Source organism: Bombyx mori, chromosome 14 (assembly GCF_030269925.1).
Source record: "Bombyx mori chromosome 14, ASM3026992v2".
In the NCBI taxonomy this organism is placed as follows: Eukaryota; Metazoa; Arthropoda; class Insecta; order Lepidoptera; family Bombycidae; genus Bombyx; species Bombyx mori.
Window position 1 is genome coordinate 9,285,854 of NC_085120.1, and position 27,562 is coordinate 9,313,415.

The 27,562-nt window shown below is 39.1% G+C and overlaps 2 protein-coding genes across 3 annotated transcripts; one reads left to right on the top strand and one right to left on the bottom strand.

Moving 5' to 3' along the window:
• The first annotated feature begins 1,171 nt into the window (after window positions 1-1,171).
• Window positions 1,172-4,334, top strand: LOC101744075 (intraflagellar transport protein 57 homolog). The gene has a single exon (XM_004925373.4). It carries the CDS (start codon window positions 1,244-1,246, stop codon window positions 2,363-2,365), a length of 1,122 nt encoding a protein of 373 aa, XP_004925430.2. The 5' UTR covers window positions 1,172-1,243; the 3' UTR covers window positions 2,366-4,334.
• Window positions 4,335-7,771: 3,437 nt separating this feature from the next.
• On the bottom strand, window positions 7,772-27,562 carry LOC101744219 (xylosyl- and glucuronyltransferase LARGE2s). Of its 2 annotated transcripts, XM_062672138.1 has the most exons (13): window positions 27,496-27,562; window positions 25,811-26,056; window positions 23,325-23,523; window positions 22,282-22,496; window positions 20,460-20,789; window positions 18,716-18,868; window positions 15,816-15,993; window positions 14,894-15,024; window positions 12,682-12,837; window positions 11,774-11,965; window positions 11,136-11,228; window positions 10,386-10,516; window positions 7,772-9,087 (listed from the first exon to the last, which is right to left on the bottom strand). In XM_062672138.1, exons 2-13 carry the CDS (start codon window positions 26,036-26,038, stop codon window positions 8,943-8,945), a joined length of 2,151 nt encoding a protein of 716 aa, XP_062528122.1. In that variant the 5' UTR covers window positions 26,039-26,056; window positions 27,496-27,562; the 3' UTR covers window positions 7,772-8,942. The 2 variants fall into 2 exon arrangements, with proteins under 2 accessions (XP_062528122.1, XP_062528123.1); XM_062672139.1 differs by lacking the exons at window positions 18,716-18,868; window positions 20,460-20,789.

Consider the following 27,562-nt stretch of genomic DNA (forward strand, 5'->3'; position numbering starts at 1 on the left):
AATTGTCGTGGCCTAGATAAGACGCTCTTACTAGTATCGAACGATGCAACCATGCCAGTGTTCCAATACCGCAGGCAGATAAACATTTTTGTAATGAAATACGTACATAACACGTTTTCGTGTATGCCTCCCAAAGTGATGCAATAAAATCGTGTGATAAAAAAAAATATTAATTTGCGAAAACCGCGACGGTGCGTTAATCGGCCAATTGTTGCTCTGTTAATTTTAATATTAGCAGCTTTTTTTTCTTTGTTTTTATTGCCCTTATAGGCAGACGAGCATACGGCCCACCTGTGAGTGGTTGGTTAACGTCGCCCGTGGACTTCAGCAATCCCAGGGGCAGAGCCAAGCCGCTGCTTACCGCTACCACTACAGCTTCCAATCTCATCTTCACTAGTACATTTCGTTTTACATTAAGTTCATTTTCATGTCTCATAGACACAGTTAATTTCTTGTTGAGTACGCACCAGAGAATATGTTCAGCAAATTGATGAACACAACCGTTTCAAAATTATTAATGAATCTTAGTTTAACAATGGTTTAATTAAAATTAATCATACCGATATCCAAACATGGGTGAGAGAATGCGTAGTATTGTTCCCAACGTTTGTAATAATAATACAAGCGTAGAAAATGAGTATCAGAGCTTCTGTATTAATAAACCGACTTGATATAAGGAAACTAACTTGTTTAGAACCAAGAATACAGAAAAGGTTTTTTTTTATTGCTTATATGGATGAACAAGCTCACAGTCCGCCTGGTGTTAAGTGGTTACTGGAGCCCATAGACATCTACAACGTAAATGCGCCACCCACCTCGAGATATAAGTTCTAAGTATAGTTACAACGGCTACCCCCACCCTTCGAACCGAAACGCATTACTGCTTCACGGCGGAAATAGGCGGGGTGGTGGTACCTACCCGTGCGGACTCCCAAGGTCCTACTACCAGTTTAAAATCGTTCAATCGTCTTGACATATGAGCCCGAACCGGCAGCAAGAAGTTGTTATTTCATTTATTTTTCGATGTACCTATCACTTATTTCTGGAATTTGTGTAGTTCCTTGAAATTCAGTGCATTTACAAATCTAATATTAGCGTAATATCTATGTTTACCAACGAACTGTAGACCATAGATAATAAATACACTTCACATTTAAGCGGTGGACTGATCACCATAGCAACCGTAGCGAAGCACTTCAAAACAATCACGCATTACTTTTAGCGTAATTCAAACATTATCAACATGGATTTAAGACTTATGGATAAATTACGTTTATTAAAAATCGACACGGATCTGCGTCCCCAGATAAAAATGAAACCGTTGAGTCGATATTATTTCGTGACGTCCACTAATCCGAACGAACAGTTTTTCGTGTTTGCCTCGACAGCGGCCTGGTTGATAAGGAAGTGTGGCAAGGATTTCGCTCAGCCCAACGAAGAGGACGATCCTAACACAATCATAGCTGCAGTAATTGATGTACTCAAAGAAAACGAAGTTAATGTAGATTTCTCTTCGCATAAACTAAAACAAGGATGGGGCGATCAAGTTTGTAGTATCCTGAATATTCTCGCAGATGAAGCATTGAAAAAAGAAAACTTTGAATGGCAAAAACCAGTTGTTGACATACCAGAATCAGAAGAGTCGGTTGATGACATTGATCAAGTTGAAGACGAAACCGAAATATTACTGGACAAAGTTGAAGATGAAATGCCCATTTATTCTGATGAATCTGAAGGAGATATTAATGCAGACGAAAAAGAACCAAGTAACATAGCCCAAAAGGTTCACGATTGGGAAGCGTGGAAGTTGGAATTGGAAAGGGTCGCTCCGGCTCTAAGATTGAAGATATCCGCCGATGGACGCGACTGGCGAGCGAGACATGCACAGATGAGGAGTTACAAAGAAGAGTTATTCGATAGATTTAAAACAACGGGAACCCAGCTGAATAAATTGCACAGTAGCATTTCATCGGCTATGGATAAGGTAACGGCCAGGGAGAATATATTGAATGAGCAATTCGAGCCTCTTGTCAAAGAATATGGTTCTCTACTCGACGAACTAAACAAAGTGTCAAATGAATATAAAGAGGCCAGTGTAGGTATCACTGAAAGGCAAGACATGTTGAACGAGCTTTCAACAAAGCTAGAGAATATTAAACAAAGAACCGAATCTAAAGGGTCCTCGATGAACGACAATTCTCCTCTAGTTACAGCAAAGAAAGCTGTCGCGACCTTGAAGAAAGATATACAGGAAATGGACTTTCAGATCACGGTGTTGCTGTGGCTTCTGACAACAAAGGAATCGAATGGCAACAGTTTACTTAATAACAAGGAATCTGGGATGATTGCCAACGAAGTGTACTAAATACAATCTATACTAATACATCAATCTAGTGGTTTTTACGGATGTTCCGTTATAACTACTGAACCGTGCATCCGATTGACTTGAAACTTGGTATCCATGTAGATAATACATGTACTTAATGGATAGGCTAACATTGATGTGTTGGACTCCCTACACCAGTTGCGGGGGCGTTAATGATGAGAATTTTTGTGGGGTTGAGAAATAATAATGTTTAAATGCCCAGCGAAGCGGAGGGGTTCAGCTAGTTAATTATTATTTTAGATTGATACAGTATTTGTACGAAGTTTTTGGTGTGTCGCTATTAATGTTGGCAAATCGAATCCAAGGTTTGCCACTAAGCAGTCTCAACAAAATAATTCTGTCAAAACGAAATGGTTTGTTATTTGTTGAATGCAATGTATGGTTTAATACGACTATTTTGCCCGACTTTATTGGACTACCGAACAATGCATTTATAAGACATGAAATGTATTAATGTCTTGTTTCAATAACTGTTTGTAGTTTTTTAAGATTTATTTTGTCTCATGTATGCAAACTCTTCTTTGTACTACTAGGCTACTTTGGTCATATTGTCAGTTAGGAACCTAACAATTGTCACAAACTGGTGGCGTTGTGGCTAAAGTAAATTGCAAAAGGCCTCATAGATGCCCTTGCTTTTACCAAATGAAGACATTCATTGGCCTACCTCACTTCAGCTCTTAGAGTTGCTGAAAATCGACGACCTCAGTTAAAAGAAGAACACGATCAAGAAGGATCAGAAAAAAAATTGTAAATTTTGATGACATTAATTTTTATATTGGTGGGCTATAAATAAATACCTATCAGCGTTTTATACGGTTTTCTCGAGTCGTAGACATAATTAAAATTAATTCTACGATTTAATATAATATGCTTTTCATAGTTTTTTTTTACACGGACGTCGGGCCACGACAACTGTAAAAGTATTCGAAACTCTTTTTCTTTTTCTCTACCTTATCCCACTAGGTGGGGTCGGCACAGCAAATTTTTCTCTTCCATTCTCTTCTATCAGCCGTCATCTCAACACTCACTCCTCTCTCTCTCTCTCTCTCTCTCTCATATCGTCATTCACACACTCCATCCATGACCTCTTCCCCCTCAAAGTATTCGAAGCGTCGGATATAATAATTCTAGGAGTGAGAGGCTATTTGGTTTCAGCGACATATTTGCAACTTTACAGGACTCATATTCAAAGTTTAAAATTTGGAAAAAATATCATACCAAAAAAACTTCTTTAGCTATTTGATTGGGGTAAACTTAATTGAATAAAAACATCGAAGTGTTGATGCTAATACCAAATAAAACGGACCTTTAGTTACATCGATAAATGTCGAGCCAAATAACCTGTCACCCCACGATACAATGAAGAAAAAAAAAACGCGATATTAAACTGTAAAAGATATATTAATTAATATCTGTTAGATTTTTGAATTGCGACTTAAATATTGTATTACAAAAAGTATTGTACAAGTAGTATTGACGTCATTTTATGACCATTCCTTTGCGGTTGAGGCTGTCCGTTTATGGAATGCGTTACCCTTAAGCGTTAAACTATCTTCCTCGCCGGAAATTTTCAAGTCCAGATTGAAATCGCACTACTTTGCTTCTATGATATAACTGTATAAGTTCCTACTTCTTTTGTATTTTATCTTGTATATTTTTAGTATTTATTTGTATTTAATCGTATGTAAGTTTATCTTATATGGTATTTATTTTTCACATGTGTATTTAAGTATATATTTTTATGTAAGTTTATTAAGATATAGCACCGTCCAGTTAACTTATTCCTCTCCCTGCAAGGTTGCCTGGAAGAGATCGCTTTCAGCGATAAGGCCGCCGATTTATATACCGACTTTTGTTTTGTTACTTTACTGTGTACATATTAAGGTGTTATATAAATAAAGAGTTATTATTATTATTATTATTATCAATAAAAATAAAATAATACACTTTTGGTGGTTTATTGAATACATTTATTTTCAGTAGTGACAACATATTAACAATAAAAATGAATTATTCTCAATATAAATCAATCGAAGAATGTTCGATAACTTCTAGAATTTAATAATAGAAACACCACGAAGTTGTCAGAAACGTTTTTAATTTATAAAACCATCATTTTTTTATAGTGTTTCTTTAAAGCTATCATGCTATGATGTATTGCACAAAATAAATAATATATTATGGATTTATTTTAAATACTTACGTTACTGCGGATGTTGCATGCCAAGCTAACATACAGTCATAGCAAAAGACATTTTAAAATACAAACCGAAGAAAAAAAAATACAGTTTTGACAAGATGTAATTATTTTTTTTGGAATTTACGTTTGAACGAAAACAAAAACTGTATTTATTATTATTTTATTTTTATATTAAATTTTTTCGGGTTTTATTTCCAGATGTCTCTGCTTGCGTTAACTTTAGCCAACACACAATATATTTTATAAGCTCTAATATATAACAGAAAAAAATTTTGAATAATAAAAAAATAATAATAATCAAACAACGCATATTATTATAGTATATAACTGTGACTTAGTACACGTGTCCAGTTGCATTACGGCATTTACTTCGTTGATGTCCACGGGCTCCGGTAATCATCGTCGTCTTACCATTGCTCAGGTCCAAGCAAAAGAAATAAATATGATTTGGGGTCTCATTTCGACTTCTCTAAACCTACTGTAGACTGTACTTATGAATTACTCATTTCCTACGCCCGCGTTGGCTGAGTTTTGGCCAACATTTATTGGCTTTAGATTGAATCGCATTATGTGACTACTGTGTACTTACTTTTGTGCATTTGACGTAAATTTAGTCTTTGGTACTTAAGGAACTAAACAGAACATGGTACTTTAATTATTAATAAAACAAAATTGTTAAGGTTTGGTCCATTTTCTTTAAATATATTTAAAATTTTAAATAAATATCGCATTAATTTTTTATTGAATAGGTTAAGTTATTATAACTAACTATTAGACATGATATTCCGCCATGTTTTCCCCTAAACAAAAACAAAAAAGATACCGCAAAATCCAGACTAAAATATATTGGAACTAAAAAAGTATGTATCATTAACTTATAATCGATTATATATTATAAATATTCCGTGTACTTATCTCATACAACTTTCAAATTAAATTGAATATAGACACACGAATAAAGAGATATTTACCAAATTAAATAATAATGTTGTAAACTTAAATAAGCTTAAGTAAAGAAAGTTTAAAGTATCTTATACCTTTAAACGAGCAATTCTTGTATATTCATATCATCATCATCATCATTTCAGCCTATCGCCGTCCACTGCTGAACATAGGCCTCTCCAATAGATTTCCAGTGCGACCGGTCCATTGCCACCTGCATCCAACGAGACCCAGCACTTTTTACTAGGTCGTCGGTCCATCTAGTAGGTGGCCGTCCCACACTGCGCTTGCCAGTACGTGGTCGCCACTCCAGGATCTTTCTGCCCCATCGACCGTCCTCTCTTCGTGCTATGTGGCCGGCCCATTGCCACTTCAGTTCACTAATTCTACGGGCTATGTCAGCAACCTTCGTTCTTCTACGGATCTCCTCATTTCGGATTCGATCACGTAGAGAAATGCCGAGCATAGCCCTCTCCATAGCTCGCTGCGCGACTTTGAGCCTTCTAAAAAGATCCCTAGTGAAGCACCACGTCTCCGAGCCGTAAGTCATCACTGGTAACACACATTGGTTGTACACCTTTGTCTTAAGGCACTGAGGTATTTTGGACGAGAAGACGTTGTGCAGTTTACCGAACGCTGCCCAGCCGAGTTGGATCCGTCTACTGACCTCTCTCTCAAAGTTGGACCTACCTAATCGGACTGCCTGTCCTAGGTATATATATTCGTCAACAACTTCAAGAGTAGAGCTCCCAACAGTAACTATGGTGGGTGCAACATGGACATTGTACATGATTTTTGTTTTGTCCATGTTCATTTTAAGACCCACTTGTTGAGAAACCCTACTGAGGTCACCGAGCATACGCCCTAAATCTTCCAGCGACTCTGCCATGACCACGATGTCATCGGCAAACCGAAGATGAGTGATGTATTCGCCGTTAATATTGATGCCAAGTCCTTGCCATTCCAGAAGTTTGAAGGAATCCTCCAGAGCAGTGATAAACAGTTTCGGAGATATCACATCTCCCTGTCTCACTCCTCTCTTTACAGGGATTTCCTTCGTGCAATGCTCCTGTACTCGGACTGACATGATGGCGTTATTATACAAACACTTCAATACTTCGATGTACCGGTAGTCAATACGGCACCGCTGGAGAGATCTAAGGACCGCCCATGTTTCGACGGAATCAAAGGCTTTCTCATAGTCCACAAACGCTAAGCATAATGGCCGATTGTACTCTTCGGTCTTCTGTACAATCTGCCGCAGCGTATGTATGTGGTCTATGGTACTGTAGCCTTTTCGGAAACCGGCTTGTTCGGTAGGCTGGAAGTCATCAAACCTGCGTTCGAGACGCTTCGTGATGACTGTCGAGAACAGCTTGTAGACATGGCTCAGCAGTGCTATGGGCCTATAGTTCTTCAATAAGGTTTTGTCACCTTTTTTGAAGAACAGGATCACAACACCCCTGTTCCATGCCTGTGGCGGTTTTCCATCGAGCAAAGAGGAATTGAAGAGCTTCTGAAGGACTTTCAGTACCGGCGTCCCGCCCGCTTTCAGAAGCTCCGTAGTAATTCCATCCTCGCCCGGTGCCTTGTTATTCTTAAGCTGTTTGAGAGCCATCCTAATCTCGTACAGGCTGATGTCCGGGATGTCTTCAGTGTAGTGTCGGGTTAGCTTGGCTCTAGGGTCTGCAGCTAAACCTTGCGGTTCAGCTGAGACCGAGGTAAACAGCTGCCCGTAGAACCTCTCTATCTCCCGCAGGACCTCTGACTTATTCGACGTTACACGTCCATCTTCGGTCTTCAGCTTCGTCAGCTGGCTTTGCCCAATAGAAGCGTCTCTTGCGAACACTTTAGAGCCTTGGTTTCGCTCAATCGTCTCTTTGATACGCTGAGTATTAAAGGAGCGTAGGTCGTGTCGCAAGGACTTCATGATATGTCTATTGAGTTATATATATGTATATAATCTGAATCTCGGAAACGGCTCCAACGATTTTCATAAAATTTAGTATACAGAGGATTTCGGGGGCGATAAATCGATCTAGCTACGATTTATTTTCAGAAAATGTTGTTTTATTCGTGTTTTCAATAATCAACTCTTCCCGACATCTTTTGGCGAATAATAATACTATTTTTCTTAATTGAAGGCAACTAACCGCTTTAAAGACACAACAAGATGGCATTATAAAAAAAAAACCGAGTAATGCTCGGTCATCGTCATCTAGTTAAAATTAAAAGGACCATAGTATAATTATTGTGTGTTTTATAATTTAATTAATAATTCATTTTAAACCACAGCGAGATCAGTTATTAATGAAATTCGTTTTAAATTGTATCTAATATATATAAATAAATGAAATGTAAAAAGTAAATGCAAAGAGAATGTATGTAAAATAGATAACACAATTTAGTTGTACTTATAAATAAATATTCTAAACTATATATTAATCTTATATCGTAATTTAAATAAAAATACTGCTTCATTTGTTAAATAAATAAAATTTTGTCTTACCTAAAAATATTTTTTATAGTATAAACCAACTTTTTTTTGTCAGGCAACATTTTTATTTTTTCATTTTTTTATCTTGGCAACATTTATTTTACTTTGGAAATTTAAATATTCCACGTTTCATACTTTAGGATGATTAGAAATTCAGTTACACATTTCAAAACGAAGCTTGCAACATTTATTTATTGATGTAATGATTTATAATATATGGATGAATAATTCAACATTTCAAAGGCATAACTATATGAAGTTCCTTAATGTATGTAATTCTCATGTTACACGAGCTTTAAAGCCAACATTATTTTGATTTATTTAAAGTAATTTGATGGCAGACTACAGTTAATCGACATGAAAGACCAATTAATGAATTTTTAGATAGCATCCCTGAACGATCACCTCATCAGTGGCGGACAGCCTTACCATGGCGCCCGGCTTCGGTTCCCGGTCGGTCAAAGACATTTCTCGATGTCTATAAAAGCTTTTAGCATATGAGCGTTCGTGAGCGTTCGTGAGCGCTCGTGAACACATGTCATAATTCACCACGGAAAGCCTTAATTTGTTAATTTGATGCGTTTTGAATAACATAATTCGAGGCTTGAAAGGCAAACGTGACTAAGCGACAATGCGTGAACTTTACAGTAGATTAATTTTAAGTTGAAATACCTGAAAAAAAATTCTATTTTAACGAATCTAGCTGTAGGATTGAAATGATTTTTAATAGACCTAGAAATATATATATTTTGCGCATCGAATATGGTTATTGCCTATCATTTATGTACAAAGCAGTTATTGTCGCTTAGTCACGTTTGCCTTTCAAGCGTCGATATGATTGAGACTATCGTAATTTTTGGTACCACAATGAGTCTTAAACGGATCACAGCCGAATGCGCGAATTTTTCGCTGGTCAACTAAGGCAACTCCTTAGCCTGGTTCAGCAGCAAGCTCTTGGCCTGTCCGAGGTACACACTGTCCAATTTCGAAGGTCCTCCCAGGGTCATGTTATACTTCCTGCTCAGGTCGTCCATGAATTCTTGTTTCAACAACGCGAGACAACTGCATTCAGATAATAACAGTTCAGATCTAATTATATAATGGTTGTATGTAATGTATATAATGTGTTGAATGTATACTTTTACTGGTGGTAGGACCTCTTTTGAGTCCGCGCGGGTGGGTACCACCACCCTGCCTATTTCTGCCGTGAAGCAGTAAAGTGTTTTGGTTTGAAGGGTGGGGCAGCCGTTGTAACTATAGAGACCTTAGACTGTTATCTCAAGGTGGATGGCGCGTTTATGTTGTAGATGTCTATGGGCTCCAGTAATCACTTAACACCAGGTGTGGTGGTAGGCTGTGAGCTCGTTCACCTAACTAAGTAATAAAAAAAAGAGCCCTACACCCCAGCAGAGGGTGATAGGAAAGAATAATGATATAATGGTTAGGAATTTTAGTAATTACTTTGGTTTTCGCGAGCCGTAGACATAATTAAATCAACTCAAAATCAAATCAAATCAAATCAAGTATTATTTATACGTAGACATTTAAATTGTTATTTAGAATACAATTCTTGGGACGTGTAGCCGCAACGCCAAATGTGGCACAGACTATCAAATGCCTAATAGCATTCGTTCACTAATACACTCAATCGTTCGTTGACTCATTCTTTCTAACAATGTCGTCAGCCATTCGAAAATGTCCGAGAGGACACCATCATTTGGCCTGTGATAATGTCATTGCCACTCCTTCCACGTGTCTCAAGGCGAATGACGTAATTCACGTCATGAGCCTTATTCATCGGCCACCACTTAGCACCAGGCAATTAAATTTAAGTCGATTAAAAAAAAAATATCTAAATTCCTTTTTGTTTGTTCTTTTTTATTACCCTTGTAGACAGACGAGCATACGGCCCACCTGATGATGAGTGATTACCGTCGCTTAAGGACTTCAGCAATGCCAGAGGCAGAGCCAAGCCGCTGTCTAGCGTTAAGTACTCTCCACAAGCCTCGTTTGAAGAAGGACATGTCATAGCGCTCGGGAAGCACCGTGCAGGGAAGCTCATTCCAAAGGCGGATGGTACGTGGCAAAAAAGGTCTCTGGAAACGCACTGCGGATGAGCGTTTTACGGTTTAATTTGGTGGTTTTCTAGTCTATTACTGCCGTGAAGCAGTAATGCAGTATAGTAGCCGCTGTTACTACTATACTGAGACCTTAGAACTTGAAGTGGGTGGCGGCATTTACGTTGTAAATGTCTATGGGGTCCATTAACACCAGGTAGGCCGCGAGCTCGTCCACAAATCTAAGAATCTAGGACGGAAGGGGGTGTAGTGTGCGTGTGTGTGGGGGGTGTCGGTACGTACACGCGGTAGTGCGGGTCGGCGCGGAAGGCGGTGATGTCGGGCGAGGGCGCGTGCGGCGTGTGCACGAGGAACGCGGCCGGCAGCACGAGCGCGCGGTGCCCGGTCGCGCGCAGCTCCACGCTGTGCGACACCTGCGCCGACACGATCATACGTTAGCAGCAACATGAGACTGAAAGGTCTAGCCCTACTAGCCCTAGCAAGAGCAGTGCTTCGCAGAATCTAACACCGGATAGGAAACGCGACCCACTGAGAAGATTTTTTTTCCCTACCTATGCTGATAGCCTTGAGAGGCTATTTCAGCTTCGCCCTAACAAGTAGGTGAGCTCACGGGGCTCAAAACGGAGTGGTGATAACACCGGCCCTAGCAAGAGCAGTACTTCGCAGAATCTACCACCGGATCGGAAACGCGACCCTCTAGAGAAGATCCAGCGAGAAACTCAGTGGGCTGTGTCTGTGGGTTAATTTACTCATGGAGTCCTTCGTCGCAAGCGACGGGTTCGACGAGGACGGTGACCGGTGCTTGAGGCACCTAAAAGCACCGTTAGTGGATCGGGAGGATCCGAAATGACGTGTTTAAGGCGACGTCGACTGTTTTCCTGCAGGATCGGGAATGTAGTTACCGGCGGCGACGATGAGAGGGTCATCGTGGTTCTCGTGTCGTGCCGCTTTCTCAAAATGGAGATAATTCAACCTAATGTCTTAATGCATACAGCTTATATTCGCGAGTGAAAATATAATTTTGATACTCGCCTTGTTCCAGCCGAAGCCCGAGAATCTGGTGTCGTATTTAGGTACCGACCGGTGCACCACCAGGTAGGGCTCGTAGTCGGACTCCCACTCCACCTACAACCAATTGGGATCATCATCAGGGTGGTTCATGGTTTTTTTTAATATTTTTTTTAAAATTTTTTATATATAATTTTTGACGTGGCAACCAGTCTTTTAAACCAAGTTTCATATTTTCTCTTAACGTTCTGTTATTAATTTAAGATTTCAATCAAAAGCGATAAAATTAAATGAAACTATACGAGACGAGATATGGTTTCAGTAAAGTGGTGGTTATTTATTGAGACTCATTCAGTGGAGTTCTTGGAAGATGAACCCATGAAGCTATGCGCAGCTTTGTTTGATTTTCCCACCAAAACACGTTCGGAGATACTTCGGCATCCTTGGAAACTGCGGGCAGTACATATTAATATTCACTGTGTTACCCGTCCTTCATGTCAGTGCCTACCTAATACAGTTAGTGAAGCAAAACTACTACTACTGCTCCTAGACGCACACACACACACGCACGCACGCACGTACGCACACGCACACACGCAAGCATGCAAGCACGCACGCACGCACGCTCACACGCACGCACGCACGCACGTCAACTAACTGACCTCATAAGGAGCAGTGGCGGTCATCCACCTCGTGTAGTTGGTGGCCCGGTGTCCGCGCGGCCACTCCCGGGTGCGGAAGGGCGCGACGTCCCCGGCGCCGTGCCGCGCCGCCAGCCGCGCCAGCAGCGCCGCCTTGTCGCGCGGCACGGACGCGCGGTACCGCTGCGTCTCGAACGCGGGCACCACCAGACACTGCGACACAATCCGTTTCCTCTACCCATGCTACTCACCCCGAGGAGTTATACCGGCTTGCACTTTCGAAGTCGTCGTGGCCTAAAGGATAAGATGCCCGGTGCATTCGTATCGAGCGATGCAATGGTGTTCGAATCCCGTTGGCAAGTACCAATTTTCCTAATGAAATACGTACTTAACAAATGTTCACGATTGACTTCCACGGTGAAGGTGTAATGAATTTTTTTATATCATTTACAAAATTATAAATTATAATTTGCGTAATTACTGGTGGTAGGACCTCTTGTGAGCCCGCGCGGGTAGGTACCACCGCCCTGCCTATTTCTGCCGTGAAGCAGTAATGCGTTTCGGTTTGAAGGGTGGGGCAGCCGTTGTAACTATACTGAGACCTTAGAACTTATATCTCAAGGTGGGTGGGTGGTGGCATGTAGTAAAAAGCGATTATTTCAATATTCCAAACAGACACTCCAATTTTATTTATATGTATAGATAATAGAAACGTGACAGTAACTGGCCGTAACGCTTTCCATGCAAAGAGTATTAATATCATGCTATAAAAATAAATCGAACAGTCCCTTTTTAGTGTTGCTTCTTCATTTCATCAAGTTTCAAATCGCGCATCGCTACAAAAGTCCCACACTACGACGCAACTATATTTTAGTTTTGATGTAAGTACACTAATATGTTCCAATAAAAAGTTTTCACTCTCATCGTACCTTTTTCTGTGGATAAGGGTTTATGAGTCGTATCGCGTCCCTGAGATGTTGGTACAGGCCCGCCATGGGAACGAAGTCGACGTCCATGAGGAACACGTAGGGCGTGTTCACATTCTCCAGCGCGACGTTACGGAGATAATTCACCGGGTAATGTACCTGGACGAATACAAATGACACATTTATTTGAGACTAGCTGTACCCGTCCGCTTCGTTGGGCATTTAAAATTAACATTATTATTTATCATCATCATAATCGGTTCATCTAGAGAAAAGTTTTGAATTGACGCAAAACAAAAAAAAAGGGTGCGTGTGCTTATGTACGCGCGTAAGAATATATATATATATATATTTTAATATTAAATAATTAATAATAAATAACCAAAATAACCAAAGTCGACGACATAGCTCTCAAAGCTAGCAGGCTGAAGTGGCAATGGGCCGGTCACATCTGTCGAGCTAGCGACGCCAGGTGGGGGAGGAAAGACCTCGAATGGAGGCCACGGATGGGTACAAGGAGCGTGGGGCGTCCTCCAACCAGGTGGACTGACGACTTAGTGCGCACGGCGGGAAGTCGTTGGATGCGGAAGGCGGAGGACCGCATTATGTGGAAGGCATTGGGGAAGGCCTATGTCCAGCAGTGGGCAGATAAAGGCTGATGATGATGATGGTGATGATGAATAATAAATATTTAACGTTAATAATTTAATAATATTTAGTATGAATTATATTAAATAATAATTTTGTCATTTATATTACTAAAAATGAATGCTAATAACACTTTTTTTTTACAAATGCACATGCGTAAAAGTTCACCTGCGGCTATATTCAGACTCGCCAAGTTACGTCGGTCGTATTGTAATGAACGATTTAGTGGGCAACTTCATTCTGTTAATTTAGTGTCACAATGCGCGCGCATCGTAAAATTTCACTCTCATCAATTTTTCATAACGCGCCTAAAGAAGTATAACTTCAAAAAAATACATCCTAATTGAGAAACCTTATTTTGAAATCGGTCAAACGAAACTAATTGCTCCATTTTATTGTCTTAAGCAACTTTAAATCTTTTACATTATCCAAGTTTAAAATAATAAAAAAACTGTCATTCATATAAATACTAGCGGACCCGGCCACACGTTGCTGTGGCTGTGGCTTAGGTTTTTGTTTCTAAATAACTCGCGGCCGCCTATGCTAATACCAAAAATTGACAACGTAAGAACAATTGGATTTCACTGTATTGCGTTTACTACGAAATAAATTTCACTTATACTTTAGCCTCAGAAACACGTGGTGCTTATGCCATTAAATTGTAGCTTATGTGAAACGTTGGTATTTTTAGCACAGCGCCATCTATGAGATATTAAAGTCACAGTATAACAATTGTCTGTAAAAACTGATTTAAGGCGCCATCTGTTTTAGACTTATGAAACTTACAATTAATAACAAAAATCAACATAAGAAATCATTTTATTGTTAATTAATAAATATTGCGACCATTCATCGAAATAAAAACCGTCCTATCTCTCAAGTTGGATCGAACTGCACATGGTGTGCGAATTTTATTATAATCGGTTAAGTGGTTTAGGAGTCCATTGAGGACAAACATTGTGACACGAGATTTATATATATTAAGATTAGTTTGCTGACGAGTTGTAATATTTATTATTTATTGTTAAATTATATCACTTATCATATTTTTTTAATTAATGTATTATTCAATAAGATTTACTATCATAATTGTTCGTAAATAATAATGATTACTATTAACTATTAGAATCGTTCAACTTTGTGACATGCTTAATTCTGTTTTAAAAACTCATTTCAAATAATGAATTACATTCGGCTTTATAATTGCAATTTCGATACCTAGTTAATGGTTTCAATAATGAATTTTAAATGTTTTTTTAATCTTCCTTCAGTGGAAGGAATTTTAGAACTTGTGAAGAATTTTTTACTGGTAGTAGGACCACTTATGAGTCCGCACGGGTAGGTACCACCACCCTGCCTATTTCTGCCGTGAAGCAGTAATGCGTTTCGGTTTGAAGGGTGGGGCAGCCGTTGTATCTATACTTGAGGCCTTAGAACTTATATCTCAAGGTGGGTGGCGCATTTACGTTATAGATGTCTATGGGCCCCTGTAACGACTTTACACCAGGTGGGCTGTGAGTTCGTCCACCCATCTGAACAATAAAAAAAAATCAGAGATGCAACTAACCGAATCATGTTTGAATACTAAGTGGTATCCGATGTTCTTCCGGGAGCTTAGCGTGTCCGACCAGTCCCGCGTGAAGCTCTCCAGCTTCGTGACGTCACAGTCCGACAAATATATCGCTGCACTTAACGGACCTAAAATTTGATTAAAATCTATTCACGTTTTGAAGTTTTTTTAAGTTTTATCGCGGGCTTTCAACTGAATCAAGAAATTTCGTAACGAAAATAAAACCTGCTATTCCGCCTACCATGTAGCTCGCGTTTAACACATTCACACGTTGCGCTTGTGTAGTGTTTGTGAATAAGCGCGCGGCGTTACGTCGTACTGCATGCGCATCATGAAAAGTCTGCCCATCTCTTTCTCGCGCTGTCTAGCTTATGAGTGTGAAGGGGACAGTTAATGTTTTGCTTTTGTTAATGTTTATAAATATAGCGTGGTCTTACTTTATTATTGTTATTAATTGTTAATATTGAATTATTATATTCTAATTATAATTGCATAAGTTGATAAAAAATGCTATGCAATATAGCTTTACCGCGGCAGTCTCCGAGTGCCCCACGTGTTTTTTTGTTATTGCCCGTGTAGGCAAACGAGCGTACGGCCCACCTAATGGTGAGTGGTTACCGTCGCTAATAGACGTAAGCAATGCCAGGGGCAGAGCCAAGCCGCTGCCGTTTTAATAACAACAAATTGCTAAAAATAAAGATAAATGCACTTTACCGTCTAAATTTTGCTACTTAATTTAACTCTTATGCTAAATGTTAATTATAACATAATAGTTAAATGTAGTATTAGCCATATATACTATTAATAGGATACAAACTCCAATAACCCGAAAAAAAAAACTTACAAAATTCATTTTGTACAGTTTGTCACAATCCGCATATAAGACTTCACACATTACACGTTACAATTAAAAAAATACCTTCCCAATGATTGACAAGTCTCTCCAGGAACTGCAGTCGGTCCATGGACAGCTGCAGAACTAAGGTGACGTCGAAGTCGTCGATATTATTGTAGCTGTAGTCCATGTAGTACAAGTGAGTACGCAGCTTAATGTTCTGAGCCGAACGAAAACTAACACACAGATCGGAGTAATTTATCTGAAATTAAAAAAAGAGGCATAGTAAGGCATTGTTTGGCATCGTTAGGCATAATTTCTTAATATATAGAGTATTCATACTTGAGACAAGGATGCTATAAGGCCTAAACTCTCCACTGTGAGATTTTTTTCTAAATGTATACTAATATAACTAGTCAGGCCATAAGTATTGTCACACAGTAAAAACTTTTCTTTTAGAATGCTGGCCACAAAAAAGTTTATTGAATTCGAATTTCGAATTGTTCATGAAAATAAAAATGTATACTTTTAGAATTTTACTCATTTTTAAATATGGAGTGGACGCTTAAAGAAGACCGTGTTGCAGTTATTGCGTTGCATCGTTGCGGTTACGCGCCAATTCAAATTTTTAATATACTGAAAAATTTGAATATAACCAAAAGATTCGTTTATTGTACCATCAAACGATACAATGAAGACTCTAGTGTAGATGACAGGTCAAGAAATGGTCGCCCTCGGTCTGTTAGGACTCCAGCAGTGATAAAAGCTGTGAAGGCGCGAATTCAAAGAAATCAAAAGACTTAGGGCTTCGGGCATATCGAAGAAAAACAGGACATCGTTTGAATGCTCGTCTAATGGACCTGAGACTGAAGAGATGCCGCACTTTGTTGAAGCGGTACGCGGGAAAAAAATATCGGGAAATTCTTTTTTCGGATGAAATTTTTTTTACCGTAGACGAGAGCTACAACAAACAAAATGTTAAGGTGTACGCACACAGTAGTGAAGAAGCGAGCAACCGTATTCCGCGTGTCCAACGAGGTCATTTTCCATCCTCGCTCATGGTATGGTTGGGAGTTTCTTATTGGGGCTTAACAAAGGTACATTTTTGTGAGAAAGGTGTAAAAACGAATGCAGTTGTGTATCAAAATACAGTCCTGACGAAGCTTGTGGAACCTGTTTCTCATACCATGTTCAATAACAGGCACTGGGTATTCCAACAAGATTCGGCGCCAGCTCATAGAGCGAAGAGCACACAAGACTGGCTGGCGGCGCGTGAAATCGACTTCATCCGGCACGAAGACTGGCCCTCCTCCAGTCCAGATTTGAATCCGTTAGATTACAAGATATGGCAACACTTGGAGGAAAAGGCGTGCTCAAAGCCTCATCCCAATTTGGAGTCACTTAAGACATCCTTGATTAAGGCAGCCGCCGATATTGACATGGACCTCGTTCGTGCTGCGATAGACGACTGTCCGCGCAGATTGAAGGCCTGTATTCAAAATCACGGAGGTCATTTTGAATAAACTTTAGTGTCATAAGAATCTATGTTTTGTTAAGTTCATTTTGGTATATGAATGGTTACATAATGAATAAACTTGTTTCAATTATTTTACATTAAACATGTGACAGAATTTATGACCTGATTAGGTACAGTGGTTTTTACGGATTTTCCGTTATAACTACTGAACCATGCATCTGATTGACTTGAAACTTGGTATCCATGTAGAAAATATATGTACTTAATGGATAGGCTAATATTTATATGAGTGTGTTGGACTCCCTAATTATAATGTCAATAAATAATAATGTTAATCTTAATTGCCCAGCGAAGCGAAGCGAGTAACGATAAAAGGGGTTTTATCATTACTCGTTTACTGTATTTTAAGAAATAATGGTGCTTTTAATTGAAAATGCTCATTCCTTAATTATAAGTATTGTATAAAATTTTGATTGTCACATTTGTAGAAATAATATATTCATTTCAATATTCATGACATTTTAAATAAATAAATTGACTGCTATATGCGAGCTTCAGCTAGCAACAATACTGTAATTGGCATTATCATTAACTTAGAAATATATTAAAAAAGAAAGTTTATGGTTTGTGACGTCACTGCCTAAGTGCAGACGTGCGAGTGAGATAGCTATATGTAGTCACAACGCACCCACTCTTCCTAATATTAGATTATTATTTAGAAACAGTCTTGCTACGTTATACCGAAATACAATTTCAATTATGCTTTTACGAAAATATTTCATTTAATTTTTTTTTTTTCGTTTATAGCTTAGACAGGAGAGGGAGCTCACAGCCCACCTGATATTAAGTGGCTATCGGAGCCCTAAGGCATCAACAACGTAAAATCCCCACCCACCTTGAGATATGGGTTCTAAGTTTCATTGTTACAGTACAACGGCTGCCCCACCCTTCAAACCGAATCCGCTTTACTGCAGAAATAGGGATATCTAATATATAAAATTCTCAATGTTGTTACCATACTCCTACGAAACGGTTTGACCGATTTTTAGGAAGTTTTATATGCGTGTTCAGTAGGTCTGAGAATATAATATATTTTTTTCATACCCCTAAGTGGTAAGGGTTGTCCAACCCCAAATATTTATTTTTTATTGTTTGGACAATTTTTTTGTTATAATGCGGCACTATGTGGTTAATGAGGTTTTGTTATTTTTATATTCCCTCATCATTCACAGCGCTACATGCCTCTTTCACACATTTACGAGATCCTTACACGCTTACAATAAGTTAGTTTTTTTTTCTACACTAGAAATTCCCTAGAAATCTTATATATGGCCAAACAACGTTTGCCGGGTCAGCTAGTAAATATAACTAACCCGTCCGGGCTTTTGTGTATAAAGCTGAAAAAAAACACTATATAGATGGTATCGTAAATATTTAGGGCCAGTCACTATTGAAGTCTGCGGGACGCCTTTATAAGGACGTCGATTTGGATACAAAAGTCACATACCTTATTAGTCAGCGCTTCATTCTGACTGCACGTATGTAGTTTCTCCCTCAACAGATTCCCGTCAAAATTAACATAGCTCTGATATAGATTACGGAAATAGTGCGCGTCTCTGATCTTTATATTGTACTTCGCTGGAGAATTCCAGTGAACGACCTAAAAAAATAATAAACTTATTTTATACTAGCGACCCGCCCTCGCTTCGCTTCTGAAACATTAAATGTTATTGTTAATATTGAAACCCGCCATGTTGCGCGCGGTACGACAATAACGGGCGAAGCTTGTCTAAAAAAAAGTAGCCGAAGTTACTCCTTATATCATCAGCTACCAATTAGTGAAAGTCTCATCAAAATCGGTGCAGCCGTTCCAGAGATTAGCCGGAACAAACAGACAGACAGACCAAAATTGTAAAAAATGTTATTTTGGTGTATGTCCCGTATATATATTCATAATATGCATGTAGTAAAAAGCGGTTATTTCAATATTACAAACAGAATCTCTAATTTTATTTATATGTATAGATTTAAAAACTATTTTGGCAGTCATCTATTTTGGTAAATATTATACGGAATCGGAGAACTCTTGTTCTGAAGAGCTGAGTAATCTTTGCCAAGCCTAACGCAACCTATGACGTCACTTGGGGCTAAATAAATGGGCAACATTTGGTCACATATGACATCATGGATTTTTTTAATTTTTTTATTGCTTTTGTAGGCAGACGGGCATACGGCCCACCTGATGGTGAGTGGTTACCATCGCCCATGGACTTCAGCAATGCCAGGGGCAGAGCCAAGCCGCTGCCTACTGATTCTGATTGGTATTTGGCGTTATCCGAATTGCATTATCTTTGGCAGTCAAAGTTTTTTTATCGATTTCCGACTATCAAATTGTATCATATGGAATATATCTGTTTTGGTTTTATTTCACATCTCAGATCAGCTGACAAGTATAAGGTATGTTTTTTGGTATTTGAAACCTCAAGATACATTAACGTTAGAGTTAGATTTACAAGTTTTTATGCACAATTACAAGTATCTAAAATTTAAGAGAAAAATGTAATAAAATATCTAAATTTTAAGAATTCTGTTAACTATATATATATGTTTGTAGAAATAACAAGTACAATTATTATGGTCTATATGTAAGTAACTCTAACCTTGTAAAATAGTTTCGGTTAGTTAGGAAAAATTATACTGAAGGATACATTCAGCGATGAATCCTCACTAATTAGGCCAGAAATGTTTCTGTATTATAACTATGTAGACTACTCCGGGACATCATGACCAACCCACATGTGTGTATACTTCTTAAGAGTTTTCTTGTTAGTGGCAACTGGTATACTGGCATTAGTGGCATACGGGCATACTGGCAGCAGTGGCATACGGGCATATTGGCAACAGTGGCATATAGGCATTAGTGGCATACGGGCAATAGTGGCATGCTGGCATACTGGCATTGCTGAAGGTCTATTCCTTGAAAGGCCTTCGTGGCTCTTTGTACCATCATATTCCATTTCGTTCGGTTTACCTGTTACTCAGGGCAGTTGTAACAGAGTCCGGTGATCAAGGCTACCTAATCTGACCAAAGTTTTGGTAACCGGTCGGGGGTCTTTTCCCTTCTACCTTGCTCACCACAACCAATTTTTCAAGGTTGTCTGGTTGCCGTCAAGCAATGTCACCAAAGTAACTAAGAATTTTTTGTTAACAGATCATTAGAGTGTTAATGTCGGTTTATTAAATACACTTACCTTAACATTATTTTTATTTTCACGATAACAATTTTTGGACAGTGTCTTCGTCGACATTTGCACATTGTACTGACACCCAATTTTATAAACGTAATTAGGATGTTTCTTTATGATGGCATTAATAATGTCCTGGTCGGCGAGGGTCGTCTGCTTCAGCGACTCTATGTTCTCCTTGATGGCGTTCTGCCATAGATCAGTCCAGTCTATGTTCGTTCTGATCTTTTTCAAGTCCAGCAGCATCAGGCCGGTGTTGAAGCCCCTGCCCAGCGCGGGCCATCGCTTCGCCGTGTCGTAATACCAATTGCTTTCGTTTTCCACCAAACCTATAAACTGATGGATGTAAATATTTTTATTATATATAGTAAGCTAGCTGTACCCGTCCGCTTCGCTGGGCATTTGAAATTAACATTATTATTTCTCCCCCTCACAAAGATTCTTATCATTAACGCCCCCGCAACTGGTGTAGGGAGTCCAACACTCATATAAATATTAGCCTATTCATTAAGTACATGTATTTTCTAAATGGATACCAAGTTTCAAGTCAATCGGATGCACGGTTCAGTAGTTATAACGGAATATCCGTCAAAACCACTGTAGATTTATATATTAGTATAAATATGAGTATGGTTAATAAGTTTTTTTTGTTCTGAAAAAACAAACTAAACATTTACTCTAATTATTATAAATACATAATTAGGCAAAATAACATTATATACATTTAAAACGTAATTATAAGTGAACCCACAGGGTTAGGTACCGCCGCAAGGTAGTCCTTGATAAAACAATCATTGTACAATCCAACTGAGGTTTTGTATGGTATTTGTATGTGCTTGGTGAGAGTTTTTTAACGTACTCGATAGCGTAAAAGTTAACTAAAATTTGTATGGAGTTGGAACAGCGCCCCTAGCGGCAAACGTTCCAACTCCATACTAATTTTAGTTAACTTTTACGCTATCGAGTACGTTAAAAAACTCTCACCAAGCACATAGATGGCTTGCTGAATTACGAAAACTACCGGGTCTAGTAGTTTTCTTATTGTATTGTATTGTATTGTATTGTATTGGATTGTATTGTATTGGACTGTATTGTATTGTATTGTCCTGTATTCTATTATAGTTTTACTTTACAAAACAGAGGCGGCGAGCTTGTTTAGCCAACTACTGAATTTAGGTACTCATTTTTCAAATTAACATTGTTTTCTTCTAAGAAGTGGTTTATTCCCATACCGCTTCTAAACCTTGTATGTACGTATGTATGTATTAAATATCGCAATTACAGTATAGTGAGACAAATTACATTCAGAATGTATTGAAAACGTATAATTCAGTACGCATGAATTCGTCACGCACCCAATACCCTTTACCATAAGGGCACATGGGGCCCGTGCCCAGGGTCCCCATTCTCAGGGGGCCCCGAAGAACCGACAATTTGGTTACCAATTGTAGTCGAGAGCGGTAATTTTCGCAGCTTAAGAGAATAAAAAATGAATTGCGAACAACAATGTTACAAGAACGGCTGAGGAATTTGTCAATTATGGGCATAGAAAGTGATATCCTTCAAAAAATTGACTTTAAAGATATAATGGAATATTTTGCTCAACAGAAATCCCGAAAGAAATCATTATCGTAATCGTAACAAAAAAACCAGCAGCAATCTAATATAATTAATATTATTATATCATACTGTGTTTGATTACCTATAATAAATGGTCATACTCAGTAAAAAAATGTTATTATAATTCGCTTTTTTTACTTTCCAAAAGGGCCTCAAATTCTTGTGTGCCCAAGGGCCCCAGCCTAGTTTAAGACGTCCCTGCACGCACCTGTTCGTTGGTCATGTTCCTGAACATCCTCCAGATCTCAGCTACGTCACTGAGAAAGGTCAAATCCGAGTCCAACACAATGATCCGGTCCAGGTTCTCTGGCAGGATATCCGGGAACAACAGCTTGACCAGAGCGTATACACCGGAATAATGACTGTTGGGAATCCATCTGACTTCGGACAATCGATTCTGCGCGTTGTAGCATGTGTATTTTACTGAAACACAAATAAGCAAGTGTTATTTTTTATTGCTTACATGGGTGGACTAGGTCACAGCCCACCTGGTGTTAAGTGGTTACTGGAGCCCATAGACATCTACGACGTAAATGCGCCACTCACCGTGAGATATAAGTTCTAAGGTCTCAAGTATCGTTACAACGGCTGCCCCACCCTTCAAACCGAAACGCATTACTGCTTCACGGCAGAAATAGGCGGGGTGGTGATACCTACCCGTGTGGACTCACAAGAGGTCCTATCACCAGTAGTAGTCCTACCACCAGTAGTGTTATTATTGTTACTTTATTATTTCCTGCATCTCAATATAGGGTGTCATCAGAGTTAGATCTTTGGATAAAGTTAAGATCTATCGCTTTAATATTGATTCGTGTGCAGATTATATGTAAAGTCGCTGTGATCTAAAGCGTAAGACTTAAGTACTTCGTGTACCAGTATCAAGCGATGTGACTAGGTCACTCAGATCCGGAAACCATATACTTTTTTTTAAACAAAATAAGTACTTAACATTACTTCATGAATGACTTTCACTCAGCATCATACCCTTTAGGCCACTACATACTATTTATATGAATGTTGAGTAGTGTGTGGGGATAGTTTTTAGTTACATGACTAACAATACCAACTAACACGGAATAGCAACACATTCAGAGACCTATAACGACTGGCAACACCAATACGACTATAAATTCCTAGTCTCAATCATAATAAAGTTATTGTAATAATTGGGTGACATGATTAATAATAAAAAATCTGTGTTTAAGCAGTATTTGAGAATTATGTTATGTTTTTAATTCTCATTCAACTCACCGTCAGGTAGCATCCAAGTATCAAATAGCACAGCGACTGTGTGCTCTGCAGTATTATCCACGACCATGTGAAAATGTAACGGATTCTGTCTGTTGTGTAACAACGATTTAAACATAGGAGTGATCAGTCTCGTACATTTACCCATACAAACTAATGCTATATGAATTGTTTCACACAAGGTGCCTATAGAATCTGGTATCTGAAATTTTTTAATTGTTATGATAATTCTAAAGCATATTATTGACTAAAACAAAGATTGGAATTTTTTTTTTAATGGAATTTGTAGACACATTTAGTCTGCTCTACGGTCAGTAATCATCACTGCCCATGGACGTCAGCAATACCAGGGGTACATACAAGATATCACTATTATATAATATTTCATTTTTGTTATTGCACATTAAAAACTTAAAACAACTTGCTTTATTTTATTTTGAAAACCGATACTTCTATCTATCACAATCCTGCCTATTTGTGTAATTTGATTTGATGGATGGGGCAGTTGTTGTAGAATATAATTGAAAGTTATACAGCAGAGTTCTCTCAAAGTTGACTGCAGGTTCGCATTTTTGTAGAGTTCAACAACTACTAAACTCCTATTTGACTTAGAATTGCCTAACTCTAGTGGTAACAAATAATAATAAAAGAACTGATTATAAATGAAACTTGATTACAATTCAAACATGATTTTCAGTTTCTCGCAATATCTATGATAAGAAATGGACGGCGAGCGGAGCATGTCGGAGTCGAACCGACTAAAACCTCCTGTCGCTCAACAACCAACGTCCAAACCTCACATGAGACAGAACTCATGAAAAGGCAAAGGGGGGAAAGTGAAGTGTTTAGTGCGGAGCACATCTCTCCCATCACCCTCCCCCTCGGGACGCCGGACTGGCGGTCGTCGGCGCCACGACCACCAGCCCTCTCGGTCGGCAGGCTATCCGGAGCCCGCCTAGATGGCGCCGGTTAGAGTGAGCTATCCTACGGAATACCCCGCTGGGTCAGAACCAGCGTGGGTCGAGGATAGCCGGCCTTCCATCACCCGGATGCTCTTGCGTAAAACGCGTGCAGAGCAGCTTGCACGACGTCTTCTTAGGTCCCCCTCGCCGGTCCCCAGACCGACATATGAGGGGGACCCGAAACACTTAGAGGGCCAGGGCTTGGGCGAAATCCGCCTCCCTGGCCCCCGCTCGACGGCGGCGGGCTTGCGCGTCTCTAACGCGCCCCGCCGCCTCCTTCTGCGAGATGGTGCACTCGCAGAAGTCGAGCATCGCCTTCCACGACTCGTCGTCGCCGAGCATCGATGCCACAACACTCGGCAACGACAAGTCGTTTCCTATTTTTGCGACGAGGACACGGCGCCACCCCTCCCATGCGGGGCAGGCGACGAGCGTATGCTCTGCCGTGTCCAAGTCGCAATCACAATGGTGGCACTCTGCCGTCGGCTCGGCTCTGATCCGGTGCAGGAACTCACCGAAGCAACCATGCCCAGTGAGAACCTGCGTGAGCCGGAAAGTGAGGCGTCCTCTGTCACGATTCACCCAATCCACAAGGACTGGGCGAATCGCCTCGACGGTCCTACGACCAGCCGAAGGATCGGCCAGCCGCCTGGACCATGATTCCAGCACGGACCGCCGAGATTGGGCCCTCCGCGCTCTGACCACACTGGGGCTGGGACGCGCCACGCCCCGGGCACGAAGGTCAGCCCGCCACTGATAGTCAGCGGCGAGCGCCTCCGCTTCCAGAACCCAAGGCGGCGTCCCAGCCAGTACACACGCCGCCTCGAAGGAGATGGTGCGATAACCACGAATGACCCTGACCGCGATGGTGCGTTGCGGCTTTTGCAGCAGCCTCGCCACCCCCACGGCCAGGGACTGGCCCCACACGGGCGCCCCGTATAGGGCCATTGATAACATAACAATGCATAGGTACTTTTATATTAATTTGATGAAATACTGGAATTGTTTGATTTTGTTGAAAAATGTAATTCCATTGATAAAGCTTTTTATTGAAGTACTTATATAGAGGTAAATTTTACAGAAAAAAATGGAAAAAAGGTGTAATTTAAAGACGTCTGATTATGGAAAACAGACCATCTACATTATTGGATTGTAGAAATTCATATTGTTATCTCATAGTTAAAATTGAAAAATGTAATATATGTAATATCGAAACAGAGATATGAATTAAAAAAAATATGTTTGAAATATTTAGCTTTTTCCTGTATCTGTTACTATGCGGTAATATATTTTTTATTTGTTCTATTAACTATATAATGTTTATGACAAATTGAATTATATAATATATTTTTTAAAGATCAAATTATAGACAGTCAAGTTTCAAGACATAAATGACAGTGTAAGCTGGGAAGAGTTATGCTATTTTAAAAAAAAGGGCAAATTTAAATCTATACTTAAAATATGAATGTAATTATACTCACAACATCCATTTTTCTATACTTAAAAGATGAATGTACTTATACTCACAACAGGAACTTGATATGTGGTAGTATATTCTACTGAAATTTCTTTCATTGCTTGATGTGATAACGTCAACTGTGTTTTATATACATTATTTTGCGACTCCAGTACACTTATCCTCGATATTAACCACCAATAATATATGACGGACACAACGATCCATACGCCAAATGGCATTATTAGCCATGGCCGGAGAACTAAACAGGACAGAACGTTTTTTGTTCTAATATTCATTTCATATGGTCACTGTGCCTGTAATAAAAGTTAAATTTGAAGATATAATTTCTATTAACAATTATTTATAAGACATACATGTAGACATATAGGTTCTCAAACTGTTATTTTATTAATATCAATATCTGATTATATTTTGAATAGAGTGGAGATTTTTTTGTCTAACAAACGGTTGGCCCTAACAAGCTCAAGGAGTTCTGTGATGTTGACCTGACTCAGATTCTCTATTTTTGTGCAGAATTTAAATTCTGTAATAATATTTATGCATAAAAGCAGTCATATAAACATAATAAAATACATGAACTAATATGGAATAACCACATACTCCACTGCCACTCTCCTTAAATCCTTACAAGTTTATTAAATTTGGAGGTAATATTCCGATAAAATAATTTATACAGTTGGCTATAATAACTAATTTAATAATATAGTTATATTTTTCCTTTACCTTCCTGTAACTTTACCTTGTTTAGATAAGTTTTATTATCTTATGATATAATTTTTATATATTAGTGCTTACTGGGGCCCATAGACATCTACAACGTAAATGTGCCACCCATCTTATGATATAAGTTCTAAGGTTTCAGTCTAGTTACAACGGCTGCCCCGCTCTACAAACCAAAACGCATTACTGCTTCACGGCAGAAATAGGTGGGGTGGTGGTACTTACCCATGCGGACTCACAAGAGGTCCTACCACCAAATTATAATTTTGCAGATTTGATTTTTATTACACGATGTTATTCCTTTACCGTGGAAGTCAATCGTGAACATTTGTTAAGTACATATTTCATTAGAAAAGTTGGTACCTGCTTGCAGGAACGCCGTTGCATCGCTAGATACGATTGCACCGGACCTTATCCTTTAGGCCACAATGACTACAATACCTAATTCAGGGTAGCTAATACCAGAAAATGATTAGATATCCAGCAGTTTGTTTTATGCTTCAATCAATACTGCTAAATATTTATAGTTTTGCTCTTATAAATGAAATGCTATTTTTGAAGTAGTTAGAACACAACGGCTAGTTGTTGACTAAGTACTTAACAGACCATCAAACAATTTGGCAGTTTCATATTTAAATAAAAAGCGGAATAAGCACCACGGTCCTGCCTGTTTCTGTTGCAGCTTGAAGAGTGGACAGCAGTTAAATTAGGAGACTTCCACCTCCTATTTCGAAACAGATTCTTATTGATATTACACAGTCCTTTGTGCAGGCTGTATAGGAAGAAGAGATGCATAAAAAGCTATTCCAAAGAACCAGTATCAATCTGAAGCAGTTAATGCCGCTGGTGTGGTGGTAGCGAAGCATACCTTAATGAGGTCCTAACAGGAAAACGGCCAATTTTTATTATTTTCGTATTTATATTTTCAGTCTGTTTCGTCATATTATGCGCAATAATGCGAAAGTTATCATCTTGTTTTAAATTGGTTTATTTACTGCAAAAAATTCCTTACCTTCCAATAAATAATTTTTGTATGTTTCAAATTGCTTCATCCAGTGCTGCGGTAGTTGCCACTGTAG

Excerpts from the sequence above, each read along its gene's own strand:
- LOC101744075 (XM_004925373.4), top strand. The coding sequence starts at position 1,244 with ATGGATTTAAGACTTATGGATAAATTACGTTTATTAAAAATCGACACG.
- LOC101744219 (XM_062672138.1), bottom strand. The coding sequence starts at position 26,038 with ATGAATATTAGAACAAAAAACGTTCTGTCCTGTTTAGTTCTCCGGCCA. Across the intron at positions 15,025-15,815 it reads ACTTGTCAATCATTGGGAAG|GTCCGTTAAGTGCAGCGATA; the intron begins GTATTTTTTTAA and ends ATCAAATTTTAG. Across the intron at positions 12,838-14,893 it reads TAGTATTCAAACATGATTCG|GTACATTACCCGGTGAATTA; the intron begins GTTAGTTGCATC and ends GTATTCGTCCAG.